At 44.3% G+C, this 17,375-nt stretch overlaps 1 protein-coding gene across 2 annotated transcripts in view; it reads right to left on the bottom strand.

The window, feature by feature from the left end:
- Nucleotides 1–16,529, bottom strand: part of HPS3 (HPS3 biogenesis of lysosomal organelles complex 2 subunit 1) — a 219,599-nt gene extending 203,070 nt beyond the window's left edge. Inside the window, exon 1 of one of the 2 annotated variants that reach the window (XM_069213380.1) lies at nt 16,187–16,529. In XM_069213380.1, the coding sequence (XP_069069481.1) occupies nt 16,187–16,403 (217 nt within the window). In that variant the 5' untranslated portion in view covers nt 16,404–16,529. The remainder of the gene's footprint in view (nt 1–16,186) is intronic. The other variant, XM_069213381.1, reaches the window with a different exon arrangement.
- Nucleotides 16,530–17,375: the final 846 nt, after the last annotated feature.

Consider the following 17,375-nt stretch of genomic DNA (forward strand, 5'->3'; position numbering starts at 1 on the left):
TCATTTGTCTTATAGCACCTCTCATACCACTGTAGGGTGTCAGGGCACTTTACAGGGGACTACAAGGTATAGGATTCACATGGCAACCACACTGGTAGGCATTTTCTAAGAGTGCTTGGTCCGGAGAAGCACAAACTTAGGATTCAGAACACAGCACAGTGATTAGCGATGACATTAGCACAGTGCTTAATTTGTAAATAAAAACGTGCCGGTGCCCAAAGCCCTCCTCTTAAACACGTGGAAGCTGCAATTAAATGTTGGTACACGGAATACTGAGGCAGCATAATCCTTAACCATCTCGGGCCTCTTCAATCCATATAACGCCACTCCCTGCCACTTCAGCTCACTCTAGCATCTTTCTACTTTCTCCCTTTGTGACGCTTTTTCATTTTTCCCTTCCTCCGTCTTTCCCATATGTGTCTTTTGCTCACAGCAAACGCTTGAGGCAGAAGAATAATCCCCGGCCCTCAAAAATAAATGCCGGTGCTCAGCATCGGAAACAACAAGCACAAATTAAGCACTGTGTTAGCAATAAGAATGTAATTCTACACAAGCAAACCTTTTTTAGCAGCATGAGGAAAATGAAAGTCATGGAAAAAAACAACTTTCTAATTCGTGCCATGCAGTTTGCATGCAGCTCTTTAATGGCAGTTCACAGCTTACTGTGCTAGATTACGATTATGAACTGCATAGTAACAAAAGAATCTCTGTGACAAAAGCAGTAACCCACTGTGCCATGCACATAAAATACTGTTTTTTGCATGGTACACATTCTTTGCAGCAGGCATATTAACCATCTGCGCTACCATTGAGTCAAAACTGCCAATGCACAAAACTCCCGTCTCTCTCCAGCAGATACATTAATCACTTGAGTTAGCTTGACGCTTTTATTTTTGCAGTACAAGGAGCTTTGCAGTACATTTGAAACTGCTCAACAAAGGAATTAATGAATATGAAAACACACAAGCACGTGTTTGTCAGAGGCCCCAGCTGGAGAAGTACCTTCTTCCCAGCCCAGGCCTGCGGACCCCCTGGGAATGTGTCACGGACCCCTGGGGGTCCGCAGACCACAGGTTGGGAACCACTAGTCTACGACAATAAATACCCTCCAGCTAGCCTACCACTCTCTTACCCACCCCCTTAAATAGATGTTAAAGCCCTAAGATTAGTAACTCTGATGACCTATTTTTTTTGCTATTTTCCTGGCTCCCCTTTCCATCCTCCCTGTTTAGCAGTGTGCAAACAGCTAGGGGTAGGCTCATGTAGCACCTGGGCAGTCTCCTGCCTTAATCGGGCTGCCTGTTCCATCTTACTATCTCATGTTCTGGTAACAATGCAAATCGCATGGATGGTGGTCAGGCCTCCAGAACTCTTACTGGCATTAGAGGACATTGTGAAACAGGTATGCCGGCACAGAAATATTACATTGGCATTTTCACCTTTAAAACATTGAAAGATAACAAGCATTTGTAATGCAATAGGTCTCGCATTTTCCTGAGTTAGAGCTATTGGCATTGTAAATTCACAACTGGACTTTTCTTGCCACATAGATTGGTCAACCCTGCCTCTTAATTTCATGTTTTACAGCAATATAATTTCAGTGGCCCTGCATATAACCAACATACTTCCATTTACCCTCTTACTCTATCTGCAGCAAAAAAAGAAAATGTTGCCATTTACCACCCTATTTAAATCTGCCATGCTAATTCCAATAGAATACCACTTTCACCACCCCACCATCAGAGTTGCTGGCTGGCTGGCTAATACAAAACAGACACAAGTCAGTCACAGAGGATAAATAAACTAGAAGAGTCACCCAAACACATTAGGAGTGTTCAAACAGTCACAGTGTAATAAGGATATCAGGTTTGCCTGAATCATGATCATAATTGAAATAAGGAAAGATTTTTAAAACATATACAATTATCATATAACCCTTTATCAGAAATAGACTTTTGGCATTAGACTGTAATGCTCACAACAGCCTCAAGAGGGCACCACAACAAAAATAACATTTGTAAGAAACATAGTCATGTAACCATACTGTTAGCCCCTTGAGGGCATAACCCCATGAAATTAACAAGTGAAAGTAATGCAGTGTAACCATATACTTAGCCCCTAGAGGGTGTTTTTAGGGCTAGCAGGCCTACAGCAATATCACACACAAGGCCTTTAAAACAAAACTTCTAGCTGTAAAACAAAGGCTCAAGCCAACAGAAATCTTAAAAGACACTGAATGGTGGAAGGGGTTATTATTTTGGGGTCCCTACTAACCTAGTGTGGGGACCCAGAGATGAGGTAGACAGAAACATCGTTTTGAAGGTGGTCCCATTGTCCTAGGCTGAGTTATGAGCAAACATGTTTTGTAAAAGTAATGCCCTGCAAGGCATTATGGGACGAGTTTTTGTGCCACAAATATGATAGTATGTTGACTGCAATACTCAGAACAGCCACTAGAGGACACCATAATAAAAATAGCATTTGGAAAAAAACATAGTCATGTTACCATACAATCAGCCCTTAGAGAGCATAACCACATAAAATAAATGAGGGAAAGTAATGCAGTGTAACCATACATGTAGCCTCTAGTAGGCATAGTGCATTACACTTTTCCAAGGCTAGCATGCCTATTGCAATGATCTACAAACAAGGCCAATAGTGCAATGGCATGCAGTGGAGCAGAGTACAGTGTGTAGGGTGCAGTGGCACAGAGTGGAGTAGCATAAAGTGGATTGTAGCAGAGTAGAGAGGCATAGAGTTTAGTGCCAGAGAGTGAAGTGTTGCAGAGTAGAGTGTCAGAGTGCAGTGGTGCAGAGTGGCGTAGAGTACAGTGACAGAGTGCAGTTGTGTAGAGTGCACTGGGCCAGAGTGCGGTGGTTAAGAATATAGTGGCGTAAAGTAGATAGTTGTTGTAGGGTAGAGTGAAGTGGCGTAGAGTGGAATGGTGCTGGGAAGAGTGCAGCTGCATGGAGTGATAGAGTAAAATGGCCTAGAGTAAAGGGGTGAAGAGTGAAATGGCATAGAGTAGATTAGAGTGGCATACAGTGGATTGGTGTAGGGTGCAGGGGTTTAAAGGTGTGTGTTACAGAGTAAAGTGCATTAGCGCAGAGTGTATTGGCATAGAGTGCAGTGTTGCAGAGTGACACAGAATTCAGGGGCATAAAGTGGAGTTGTGCAGGTGTGGGGTGGTGTAGAGGGGAATATTCAGGGTGTGGTAGCCATTACAGACAACACATTTTCAATTGAAATGTCCATTATATTTACACAGACATTCCATTTTATTAATAAAACTATACAGTGCACAGATGGAAATGAGTGGAAATTGCATCACCTAGTGTAATGATTTGTTTTGATCATATTAAAATATTTGTTTCCAACTCACTTCAGAAAGAACACAAAATATGCTTCATTTGTGTTCTTAATTCTTATATATTCTCAAATACTTACACAGGTTAATTAAATGTTGTCATGTGCTAGAAAAAAAATAACGTTTTCCTACCCCAAGTATCCAGCAAATTTGTCACATAAATCCTCTCACTTTGAAGTCAGAGAAGGTAAAATAAACAAGCGCCTGACATTTGAGTTCGGTCTTTAAAATGCACAGTAATTGTGATGCGATAAGAACAAGATTTAAGCACTTGGAAGGGTAATGTAAATAAGGTTTGGGGAAGGGGAGATGCAACTTCAAGCTGGATCACCTAAAACAAACAAAGCCAGCAAATGGAAAGCAAAAAAATATGAGTTACAAACCACAAAGCAAATGGCAAGCACCGGGCAGAATGTATCCCTATGTCAGCTTTCTGAATGTCCCCAAGATCTCTTTAGCAAACCAGGCTGGAAGGCTGCAACCTAAAAAATGTACCAGTGTGCCAATAATACATCAAATGTGATTAACAAGCTCTGTTATTGAACCTCAATCTTGACTGACAGCACCCTAGTGTTACTGGAGTGGGAGCATCCCTCTTTTTTCCCTATGTCCCAAAATGGTGTTTTGGGGTATCTTGTGTGTCCAACTACGTCCTGCTGCATAGTCCACTTCTTGGAATACATTATACCAATAGTTTTCATCTTCTGATGATAATCTGGCACTGAGAAAAGCTGTTTGTGTGCAGCTAGTGGAACATCATATTAATCGAGGACTAGTGAATGGTAAAGGTCAGAAGGTAGGAGCTTTGGGAGCTCTTAGTAAGACAAATCAACACAGAGGTGCTCTTTTATAGAGGACTCAATGTGGGGACATGCAAGTCAGACTGGATGAACGTTTCATATCAGTAAATAGTGTAGATCTTAAAGATGACATCTTTACCCACTGGTGGAATAGCTGTTCAAAAAGAATGTGCATTATGAGAACATGCCATGCACAGAAGCACAACACTGGCTGCGGGTAAAAGGAAAATATTTTCTGGGTATGATTTAATTCGTTCATTTTGTTGTTGGATTCTGACATTTGAGGCCCCTCCAAAATGTCTTCTGTGGTCAAGAAAATAAATAAATAAATCACCAAATCGTGCCACGGGAATTGACTAATTTTGTTTGAAAGACATTTATTCATTGGTTAGAGTCGACCAATGATTTTTGATTAATGAAGTACATCAGTATTTCTACACTAAACATGTGGAGCTTTGCAGCCTACTTCACTGAAGCCAGACTCGATCTAATGAAAAAATACCTCCAAAATAACTTTGATGAATAGGGTTTTTTAGTTTTTTTGTTGACCATACAGTAGATTTTATGGGTGCCCCACAAGTGCAATAATCGAGTTTCCTTAGAATGTTCATTTCCGGGGTGAATAGTGCCCGAATCGGCTATTATATTACATTGCCACTGGCAGCTTTCTTTTGCATCTCGCTGATTGACGGTTAACATCAGTGGTAACTAAACATGTATAATAAACAGTTCAAGACACCTAATATCATGTTCAAATTGCTTTCCTGAAATGTTACTACAAAACGTAAAATAATAAAAAACGTTTAAACAAAATGGTCCCAAGAATAAGGTTTACTATTTAGACTATCACTCCTGTCCAAACCTCTACCACCACTCCAACCCCTATTGCTTGTCACACTATCTTTTTTAAGCAGTTATGCCGCATTACTTCTAAAAATCTGACTCAGTCGCCTGAATACCACAGACAAACATATCCCCCGACTTTGGCCGTAATAGTAATCATAAAGCATAAGTGGCAATGGAATTCACAGTGACCGGGTTGGTCATGTTTATGTCTTTGGTGTGTAACACTTCGAGCCTCTAGTCCACCACTAGTGGTTTTGGCCCCGTATGATTGGCATGATGAGGAGTTATTAGCAGTTTCACAGCAGGTGGGAACTTGGCAGACTAGATAAACCAACATGTCCATAGTTTATTTTCACTGTGCTACAACAGCAACTCGTACTTTGGACTTCGTCAATAATAAGTTTCTATATGTATTCGCAATTTTGTGGAACCTGTAAACTTGCCCTTCTCTTGTCAGTATAAACACCTTTGGTTGTTAAGAGGGTGTGGAACAAATACGAAGGGGCATCACAACATAAGTGCAAAGGATGAGTCCAAGACTTATCAACATCTGCTGGAGAAAACTGGAAGGCACTGAGTGGTTTTACCCTAAAGTCCTGTTGTGCTGTCATCTCTCCATGATCATTAGAGAAGGCAGTATTGTAATACTATACTCGGGGAGGGCAGGGTGACAACTAGGCAACCGGAGATGTTTCCCAGCAACCCAGAGCTAGGTTAACCATAAACATCTTGCAAAGCTCACTTCACTGTCTGATCGCAAATCATCCTGTGTGCTCACCATATCATCAGGACCAACTTTAAAACTATGGAATGGCTTACATTCACAAACAGTTTTAATTCCAATTCTGTCATAGATATGGTACATATGGCACACACAACCGGTTCTCGAAGCAAGAAAGGGAGCAGTACAGAACAAGAATTGGCACATCCTCTTGGTTTAGCTTCATTACAAGTGAAATAGCTTTTTCACTGTTGGTAGTGTTTTTGGCCTTGTGGATGGCAGAATGTGAGAATTAGTCAAATACTAGCTAGAAGAGTAAATGCATGTAATGGAGTACATGTTAGGATGAATAAGGAAGACATTTAAGGCCCAAAAGGAAGACCACCACACTGACATTGTCGCACACAAATATCAAGGCCTTCTACCAGGCTTATGATCCTAGGTAAAAGATGCTTGTTAAAGGAAAAATCATGATAATTTCAGTATTAGAAACAAGCAACTGCTGAAACATCATAACGGCCCAAATTTTCGGAAGGACGGTGGCTGGAAACTGGTCACACTGAACCTACTCACTGAACTCCAAAACTGTGCAACTGGTTCCAGTCAGTGCCTGTGTACTTAGAAATCATTGTCTCACACAGTAAATGCATATAAAGAAACGTGCTTTAGAAAATAATATAACTGCAAGGCTGCGTCCTATCCGACCCCTATCTAACCACATCCCCAAAGCATGTTGTAGGGAGACATTGTGTAAGCCATTGTCACGGTTCTGCAGTGGTCAGAAAATATTAGCGCCAAAGTCTTAAAAACCAAGTTTCATGTCAACTCAGCCTTCAACTAGAAATCAACCTCACCAAGGGAAGTATTCGAAGTTAGGCGCAGTTTCTATCTCTGGCTAGACTCTACAGCACATTCCCTCTTTTGTCCCATTAAATCTATGTGCTTTTTTCTCCTGCATAGCTAGGTGCTCAATGTGATGTGTCAATTTAAATTAAACCTGCTATAGGAAAACTGAAACCCTCCTCACCAGAAACCCCGAGGCACCCATGATTGCAATCTAAAGGGTACCGCGAGGCAATTCAGGGCACAGATCTGTCCTATTCAAGTCATTAATTCACTCATTCAATCACACGCAGTGGAAGGTCGTTAGTCACCTATTCGCTTCCAGCCGTTCATCAACTGATTACAGTCAACATTTGAATAAATAGCTCAACTAAATAAAAAACAAGGAAGGCAGATGCCTGGGGAGAAAGCCACTCCCATCACCAGGCAGCCTTCCACCGAGGCTGGAACAAAGACGCAGATCTCCTTAAAGGCCTGCTGTGGCGGCCCCACAATGAAGCGGCAGCATGAGAAGGTGTAACAGTTGTGATCCGGAACAGAAACAAGTTTAAAGAAAAATGAGAAAGATTAATAAAAAACAAAACAAAGAACGAGCCGGTTCAAAGCGTCGTGACCGCCATGAGCATGAGTACAAAAGAGAAAAAAAGTAGTATGCTCACAGTCAAACATATCCGCAATCATGTGGTAATCCCTGTAACAGGGTCAGTCCCCAAGGCGGGACATAAAGCATTTACCAATGTCATCAAAGGATTTTTGAAAGGCAAGCCCAAGAACGAGTGAAAGTGACGGGCGTGAAGTTGTCGTGGTTGAAAGCCCACAGATAGATAACAACACATCGGAAATGCAGCGCTTGCTCGGTGTTATGTTCGACCTAAAAATGGCTTTGTTTACAGATGTGAAGTCTAGCGAACATTGATGAAGAATTTCATAATTTGAATGTATTGTTCTCATTCATTTTCTGAGCACTACTCTAAAGTGGGTGTCTTTATAGAACTCATTAAAGCACACATTTTTCAAAAATATTTTTATCAAATTTAAGCAAACTACACATGCACATATTTATCATTTAAGTGCTTGCTATAGCACTTTCATCCATCCCACTTCCCAAAATTACACAAAACCAGAATATAAGTAATGAAGGCAGAACTGTTTGATAACATGTCATAATTAAGAAAAAGAAAGCAACGTCTGATGAAATGATGCACAAATCCACAGAGAAACAGAAAGTGACTGTGATCAACCAGTTGAATGTAAATGGAAATTACTCCCTCTCAAAAACTAAGTTCAAAAGGAGTTATGCCTCGATCTCTTTTCACCAAATTAAATGTGGGAGAAGGGTCAAATCCTGACAGCTGAAAACATGGGAGAAATGTCAGCAGATTACAAGGTACACTTTCCAAATGGAAAAGTCAGACTAAGCTCAAAGATAGAGAGGCTCAGAGTCAGCAATAAGATGGCAGTAGAAACACCCAAAAAGCAGCAGATGGTAAGTAATTTTCAATCACCCCAAGTTCCTCAAAGTGTGAGAGGAATGGACCTAGAAACCACAATATCTAAAAGCCAGGGAAAGAATTGCAGTTCTTGATGCATATGAAACAAACTCATATGAAATCCATAGAATGAGCATCACGCAGCAACAGGACGCCTTTGCACCTCAGCAATCTCCAGAAAAAGATTCACCAGTATTCCAGGCAGCAACAGGATGCCTTTGCACCTCAGCAGACTCCAAAAAAACAGAACCACCAGTGCCCTAGGCACAAGCCCAAGGGTACTGACATGAATGCCTGCAGGAAGAAAGGAAAATAGTGGAAATGATCAGTGTTGGAGCGAGAATGTCTCTTGCATGGCACAGAGGTGTGTTCTTCTGCCCTGAGTGACTGACTTGTTGTGAATCTGATATTCTTGTATTTTGGCCCTGGTATCACGAAAATCTACCATAACGGAGACATCTAGGCCTATCCCCAAAAATGAGAGACCCTGGACCTGTCCTGACTTGGAGGGAATCACCAAGTACATCCATAGAGAGCGTGGACTGGTGCCCCTGTAATGGGTTTAACAATGAAGATGTTGGTGGCAGTACACTGTGTTTTGTAATTCATTGCGTGGCTAGACCTTTGTACCTCCGACTAGCAGTCAGAACGTCTGGTGAAAGACAAGTCACTGTGTGCATGTTGTGGGTGCTTCTGCTTGGAGATAGCCCCACTGCCACTTGCTTTGAGAAGCTTCCCTTTATGCAAATATTGTGTCTAGAGAGCAGCAAGAGAATGACACCTTGAAAGAGAACCAAGCCAGTTCTGAAGGATGAGTCAGCGGATCCACATCTCCTGCCTGGAAGATGTGTATAAAAGTAGTAACCAAACCACCCCACCTTGTTCTGGTTCAAGTTCTTCAAGACAAAGGAAAGGACGGCAGAGATCTCAAAGGACTGCTGTGTGACGAGGGCTGGTGTCTGCGCGACATCCAGTCTAGCAGAGATGCAGGATTTTACCTGAAGTTTGCACCTTCGGCTAGAGGTGCTGGGAATCTGCCTAGTGCCTAGAAGCCTGCCAGCCTTTTGAGATAGGGAACAAACATACCTGGCCCTGAAGGAGAAGAAACTGTTCAGGAGAAGAGGCCAAGCATGTTCTTCGCCTCAGGAACACCCAGAGAAAGTGGACTGTCTGAGAGAGCAAAGCCAGGAGCGACTCTTTCTGCAGTTGGTCTGCTGGTCTGTCTCCAAGGTTTACATTGAGAACTGCACCAAAAGACTGCTGAAGTTTCAACTTCCACCGCTGCTGTGGGTCACAGTTTGGAGATGAAGAGCCGATAGGCCTATGAAGGCTGCAACTGCCAGGTACATACATCGGTCTGCACTGGCTTAGAAATTGGATGCAACTACCTTGCCCATGGGACCCACCTGCACTGGCTAGGAGGTAGGCTGCAATTGCTTCTAGGATCCATCTACCCTGGCCCAGAGGTGGGCTGTAAGTACCTTGCAATGAGATCCACCTGAACCAGCCGGTAGGTAGGTTGCAACTGCACTGTCATCTGTGCACAATGCACCAGCCAAGAAGAGGGCTGTGACTGCTGAAGAAGCCTGCTCACTGCAAAAAAAGCCCCATCAAGTTCCACTAGTCTGTTCCAGGGAGGCCACACACTCTGAAGAAGCCGGCTGTGACTGACTTCCTCTGTAAAAGCTTCAGGAGCAACGTACAAATGGGTGGGGGGGGCAGGTGCAATGAGGCAGAGGAATTGCAAAATGCTGATGAGCAAGCAAGGACTTAATTGTTTCTATCTGCAAATATCACAGGAACAAACTGATTGCATATTTGAATATTTGAATCCGTGGTGAATGTAACCTGAACCTGAACCTGCTCCTGTCTGACCTGTGGCTCCCCAAACATTGTCTGACAGTGGAAATAAATATCCAGAAATCAGGTAAGTCACCCACAAAAGATCATACATGCTGTCTGATATGGATCCTTGGTAGGGATGTGGAAGTAGTTGCCTCTGCCACTGGTGAGAAGCAAATGCCATATGCGTAGATGCTTGGCCCACAACAGAACAGGAGTAAAGAGCCCACTGGGTGTAGACTATAACTCTAAAAAGTATTGCAGCTGCTAAGATGTTTTTTTAATCAACCACATCCTATTGCGATAAAAAAAATCTTCAACTTTGACTGACCACCTGTAAACCCTGACAGCACAGTCTGCGACTCTGCATTTTTTAGGAAGAGTTATAATACCTTGATTTTATTTTTGTAATGAAATTACCTTAAATGAAGTGCATTTGTACTTTTGAGACTTTTTGCTGTATTCTATAGCCATTTTAACCTTGAAATTTGTGTGTACCTTTGATAGTTCGGTTTACAAATATATTGTTTACTAACGAGCACTTGACACCGCACTCGTGGCAGTTTACAATTCTGTAAATGGCAAGTATTGTCAACTCAGGGATATCTGCTATATCAAGATCAGGATGATGAAAGGCAGAAATGCGCTGCTGAGAATCAAAAATAAAGCTGTTAAAATGTTTGCACTGGCTGCATACTGGCACATATACTGTAGCTACCTGAATATAGCTGCATATTGTGTAGTAAACTGAGCTATCAGTAGATTATTTCATTGTATTCCTTACCTTATGTGAAAAGTAACTATTACTTCCACTCTGCATCATGAATTACATCATAACAAATAAATCAAACCACTGCTGCAGTAGATTATGTTTACATATACTGTTTCAAGTTTATATATTTTTCCGTAGGGGAAAAATACTCAGTTTTAGATAGCTCCGACTGCCTTTGGCTTTTTAATGTCAGCTTTTTATCTGTCTTTTGTTGCAAAGGAGTGTTGCAGGGAACCCCTGTTGTTTTTATGCAAATGATAAGGTTTTTCTCAACAGCAGATGTCGGCCCTGCGGTGATTTTACATTTGTACCCTGGCACTTCAAATATTCTAAGGTACTTATTCTTCTCTCTGGACAGAAAGAAATTGAGCACTGACCACATGTCATCAACTTCTTGGAAAGAAAACAACTGCAGGCTTGATTAAGCCTGTAAAAAAAAAAACATTAGCAGAACGTGCAGAATACTAACCTTCCAACTGGTAACACAAGCCCAGCCAGCCCTACTCACTGAAACTGATGGGGTTTGGGGGGGCTAAATCCCTCTTAGTCCAAAGGTTGTTGCACGCCTGATACTCAGCAACACTCTACATCATTTCACTCTACATCACTTTACTCTGCACTACTCCATTCTACTGCACTCTACTTCGCAACACAGCACTCTACTCTGTGCCACTGCACTCTACTCTGCACCACTGTACTCTACTCTGCACCACTGTATTGCACTCTACGCCAACGTACTCTACGTAGTGCACTCTATGCCACTCTACTCAAATCTAATGACCTGTGCACCACAGCAGTTTACGCCACTTTATTCTACAACTCTACTCTGCACCACTCTACTGTATGCCAATGCACTCTACACCACACCACTCGACTCAACTCTGCAACACTGCACTTTGCCATTGCACTGTAAACCAATGCAATCTACTCTGTACCAGTCCAATCTATGGTAGTGAACTCTACACCACTACTCCATTTCTATACCACTGCACTCTACCCTGCACCAGTCCACTTTATGACACTTCACTCTACTCTGAAACAATCTACTCTATGCCAATCTACTCTGCACTGGACACCATTAAACTTTGCAACACTACTCTATGGCACTGTACTCTACTCCACTCCACCCTACACAACTGCAATCTACGTCATTCTATGACACTCTTTTTTTACTCTAAACCACTGTACTCTGTGCCACAGCTTTCTAAGCTACTCTGCTCTGCACCACTCTATGACACTGTACTCTACCTCAATACACTCTATTCTATTCTACCCCACTGCACTCTGACAGTCTACTCTACAACCCGGCACTCTTTGCCACTGACCTCTTAGCCAGTTCACTCTCTGCCACTAGACTACTATGAACCACTATACACCACTATACTGCACCCTATGCCAATCCACTCTGGGCCTCTCTACTCTACACCACTCTACTGCATGCCAACGCACTCTACTATGCATCACTGCACTCTTCACCATTGCACTTAACACCACTACGGTTTATGCCACTCCAATCTACTCTGCACCAGTGCACTCTACGCCATTCGAATCTATGCCACTCTGTGGTGCAACACTGCACTCTATGTAAATGTGCCACAAGCTACTACGCTATGCCATAGCACTATCCTGCACCACTCTACCTTATGGCACTTGACTCTCCTGTGAAACAATCTACTTTATGCCTCTGCCCCACTCCACTTTACGTCACAGCACTCTACTCTACTCTACACCGCTGTGCTCTGTCACTACTATATGCTACTGCAGTCTATCCTGCACCACTTCTCTCTACTTTGAAACAATCTACTCTGTGCCACACTACTCCACTCAGAGCCACTCAATGCCACTGCAATCCATGCTGTGCTACTCTACTCTGCACCACTCTATTCAAAACCACTGCACTCTATGGCAACTACTCTGCACCACTGCACTCTACATCACAATACTCTACAACACTCTATTCTACTCTGCACCACTGCACTCTACGCCACAATACTCTGCGCTGCACTACTCAGAAAGACTGCTCTCTCGACCACTGAACTCAATGCTACTCTACCAATCAATCAATCAGGATTTATAAAGCGCAGCTAATCACCCGGTAGGGGATCGAGGCGTGTGCAGGTCCTGAAGGCTTATTTGAACAGCTAGGTCTTACATGCCATTCGGACTTCCAGAAGTAAGGTGATGGACCAGAGGTGTGTGGGGAGGCTATTCCAGGTTTTGATGTGATGTGATGTGAGAGAAGGAGTGTCCTCCACTTCTGCTTCGGTAGATGTGGAGAGTATAGGCAAGTGAAAGGGAGGCATAGTGTAGTCTTCTTGGCAGTTAGTGGAATTTCAGATGGTGGTTAAGGGAAGCGGGTCCTTGGTTGCGTAGATCTTATGTGCGTGGGTCAGCAGCTTGAATTGGCATCTCTTCTGTATGGGAAGCCAGTTGAGTTGCCTGAGGTGGGGTGTGATGTGGGTTCGTTGGGGAAGGCTGAGGATGAGTCTGGCTGCGGCGTTCTATGTGGTTTGAAGTCTCTGAAGGAGGTATGCAGAGATTCCTACGTAGAGGCCATTGCCCTAGTCCCCTCGGCTGGTGATGAGGGCCTGTGTCACAGTGCTTTTCGTGTGTAGGGCTAGCCGCTTGAAGGTCTTATGTAGCATGGGCAAAGTGAGGAAGCAGGCAGAGGAGACGGTATTGATCTGTGATTTCATGGTGAGCTTGTGGTCAATGATGATTCTGAGGTTTATGCACAGTCTGAGTGGGTGAGGGTCCTGGGTCTGATGGCCAACTGGGGTTCATTCCATGTCTTGATGTTACTGCCAAAGACCAGTACTTCTGTCTTGTCTGTGTTCAGCTGCAGGCAGTTTTTCTTCATTCAGTCAGCAATGCTTGTCATGCATCTGTGGAAGTTGGTTCTGGTGGTGGAGGGGGGTCATCAGTGAATGAGGGGATAAGTTGGGTGTTGCTTGCGTAGGAAATTATGTTGCAACCATGGGATCTGACGATGTTGGCCAGCGGGTCATATACACGTTGAAGAGTGTGGGACTGAGGGATGAGCACTGGGGGACACTGCAGGTGATCTCCTTGGGTTCAGAGGTGTAAGGTGGGAGGTGGATCCTCTGGGTACCCTACTAGCACCACTGTACTCCTCTATCACTGCACATTACACCACTCCACACCATTGCGCTCTATATCACTGCACTGTATGCCACTGTTCTACTCTGCACCACTGCTCTCTGTGCCACTGCTTTCTGCACTGCTTTAATCTGTGCCACTCCACTCTACTCTGCAAGACTGCACTCTCGGCTGCTGAATTCAACACCACTCTAATCTGAGCCGCTACACTGTATTCCACTGCCTACTATGTCACTGCAATCTATGCCACTCTGCGCCACTGATCTCTGCACCATTCTACTGTTTTTGGCTGCACTCTATGCCAATGCACTCTACACCACTCTACTGCACTCTAGGCCACTACGCTATGCATCACTCCATGCCACTCTGATTTATTCTGCACTACTGCACTCTACTTTACACCCCTGCACTCAATGCAACTCTACACCTCTGCACTCTACTCTGAACCCCTATAGCTCTACACCACTTCACTCTACTCTGAAACAACCTACTCTATGCCACTGCACTCTATTCTGCATCACTCTACTCGACCCCACTCAACTCTATTTCACTGCCCTTTATGTCACTGCACTCTACACCAATCTACTCTGCACCACTGTACTTTACGCCACTTCACCCTAGAGGCCACTCTACTCCACTCTACGTCACTACACTCTAAGATATTCCACTCTATGACGCGCTACCACGCAACTCAATCTGTGCCACTCCATGCCACTTTATTTCATTCTGTTCTGTTACACACTATTCCACGCCACCCTACAACACTCCACTCTGTCATACTACTCCTCTACACTACTCCACTTTATGCCAGTCCACGACAATCTACCCTGCTCTACGCCAGTCTACAACACTCTACTCCAGTCAACGCAACACCCTCTATGCCATTCCACTCTGCTTTACACCACTCAAAATTCTGCCCCACACAGCTCTACTCCACTCTACACCCTTTCACTCTACTACCTCCATGACACTCAACTCTACTCTACATTACTATATTCCACTCCATAACACTCCACTCTTTTTCACTTTATGACACTACACTCCATGCCACTCTTCTTTCCCTTCTAACTTTTAGCCATGCTGAACAGCAGCCACGCTGGTGTTCAATATGGCTAAAACATATTGGCAAAGCCAATAGCTCTTGCATAGGCGAGACCTATTGGCTTTGCCAAAGCTTATTGTTCTTCCCATTTTTTTTGCCTTCTTACTTCCCAAAAACGTCCTATCGAAACTGCAACTTTTGGGACCCTTTGCAACATAATCCCTCTCCTAGACATTGCTAGGCCCATAGCATTCCAAAATTAAACTGAAATTGGTATATATTTAAGAAAAATAGCTTTATGCAGACTTGTCAGTAATGCCAAAATGAGAACTGATCCAAAAACGCTTTTGCTGTAGACTAACTGACTACATTATAATTTCAGGTAGTAAAATATATGCGTCTCTATCACTCACTTGAGAATATATTTTGAATATGTGCGTTAATTCTGTCTCTCGGTCATTTCCTCTATTACCCCACCATTCTCCGTTAACCAATTGCTCACTGTTTTAATTTGCTTGCACTTCCAGTTTACAAAGTCTGCACCTCACAAGTATCCCGTTCACTCACTATACCCTTAGGTTTACCTCTGTTACTTTACCTTAGCACCGCATTATGATCACGCTACCTTCTACTCTTTAGTCTGGCCTCACTCTCATGCCTCCCCGACCTTACTTCTCTCTCCTTCCCTTTAATCTGGCATTAATCGCTTTTTACTATAGGCGCTATCATTTTTCCACACTGACCCGCTTTGCTCATGTTTTTCTCGTTTTCCCTGTGCCCAATCTCTCCTCCAAAGTGCCATTCCCTGATCTGAGCACATCACACCCTCTCTTGTAACGAACACCCATCTGCCGTAAACTTCATTCTATTAGTACCCTTAAACCGCTATTATAATGGCGTCCAAATTAGGATTTTCTTGTTTACGATCTGCACTGTATCTCTGGACGTGATCGATATGAAGTAAATATAAACGTCAATAAATGAAAACTTCTTTCAGAACTACTCCTGCCGTCTTGTCCCTTTTTTCAGTAATTTCCCAGTTGAAAACGTCTCCATCACCCCACTTTGCTCCTATAGCTCCGCGTGACACTTTCTCCCGTTGTCTCTTTTTATATTAAGTGCCATGGAACTCTTTCACTCACTGTCCCCTCCCCTCCGTTACCCCTGTCCATCACCACTGCGCCCCTGCCTCAGACAGGGTCTCTTTAACATGTGCCACCACTCCCCTCCCTGCCGTTGCCGCTATCTCCCGTTGCCCGGACTGCTCCTCGCTTGTACCCGTCTCCCCTCTCGTCCTCCATTGCCTCACTGTCCCCCCCCCATATGAATAAAGCCCTCCGTACCTCTGTCGCAGTAACTCATCTGCAGGACTCTGCCTAGGGTACTGAAGGTGCAGAAGAGGCTCCATCCCTCCTCACAGGCTCTGAACACCTCTACCTTGCAGCCACCTGCACACACAACAAATATGCTGTCCCCGCCGCAGCAGCACAGCTCAGGTTCCAGCCGGGCCGGCACGATCTGCTGCGACCCGAAGGGATGACAGTTGTACAGCTGCACCATCTCCCAGCTGATCCCGCACAACTAAACTCGCAGCTGGGCTGCAGTCCCCACGATAGGCATAGAAAAAGGACTGTCTTGGAGACCGCCCCCAGACCCAGGAACTGATTAAGATCTGTCAAGAAACGTAGAAGACGGACTTCCCCTGTTACAGTACCGCCCCTCTCCGGGCCACACATTCCAGCGAGGTTCGGACGGATGTCACGTGGTCTGTTCGGTCTACATTCCACTTCGGACAGTTGCCTTCGGCTTCTCATATACCCGGTGGTGCAAACTGAAAGCCCATTACTCAGGGGACATGCACTGAAGAGGATGGGAGTGTGGTGCTGGAGCTGTGAAGAGCGGAATGAATAAAAGTCACATTAACAATTATTTTGTAAAAACTAGCTTCTAAAATAATAACGCGTTAAAATATTAATGCTGTTCCGGTTCAAACATGTCAACACTTGACTCGAGTTACTAGCGGTCTTTAATCTGTAGGGCTCGACCCTCATGGGGGTCCGTGGAGTAATGGGAAGGGGTGCGTGCCTTCCCCAGCCTCACTTCTGCCTGAAATCTAAAACTTTTAAGACAACCCTCCCAGGCAGGGCACAAGCCTAAAAACTAGCATTTGCAATGGAATGGGTCTCGCGTTTGGTCGAGTTCAAGCCATTAGCGTTGTAAACTCCTAACCGGACTTTTCTTGCCACATAAACTAACAAGCATTTGCGGGTCGCGCGTCGGAGCAGAGGAAGTCGGCTGAGGATTCCCTGGTGCCTGGGGGCGGGGCAGTGAGCCCTTTAACTTGAAACTAAACGCGCCCGCTTCGCGGGTCGCGCGTCGGAGCAGAGGAAGTCGGCTGAGGATTCCCTGGTGCCTGGGGGCGGGGCAGTGAGCCCTTTAACTTGAAACTAAACGCGCCCGCTTCGCGGGTCGCGCGTCGGAGCAGAGGAAGTCGGCTGAGGATTCCGTGGTGCCTGGGGGCGGGGCAGTGAG

This window comes from Pleurodeles waltl, chromosome 11 (assembly GCF_031143425.1).
Source record: "Pleurodeles waltl isolate 20211129_DDA chromosome 11, aPleWal1.hap1.20221129, whole genome shotgun sequence".
Classification (NCBI taxonomy): Eukaryota; Metazoa; Chordata; class Amphibia; order Caudata; family Salamandridae; genus Pleurodeles; species Pleurodeles waltl.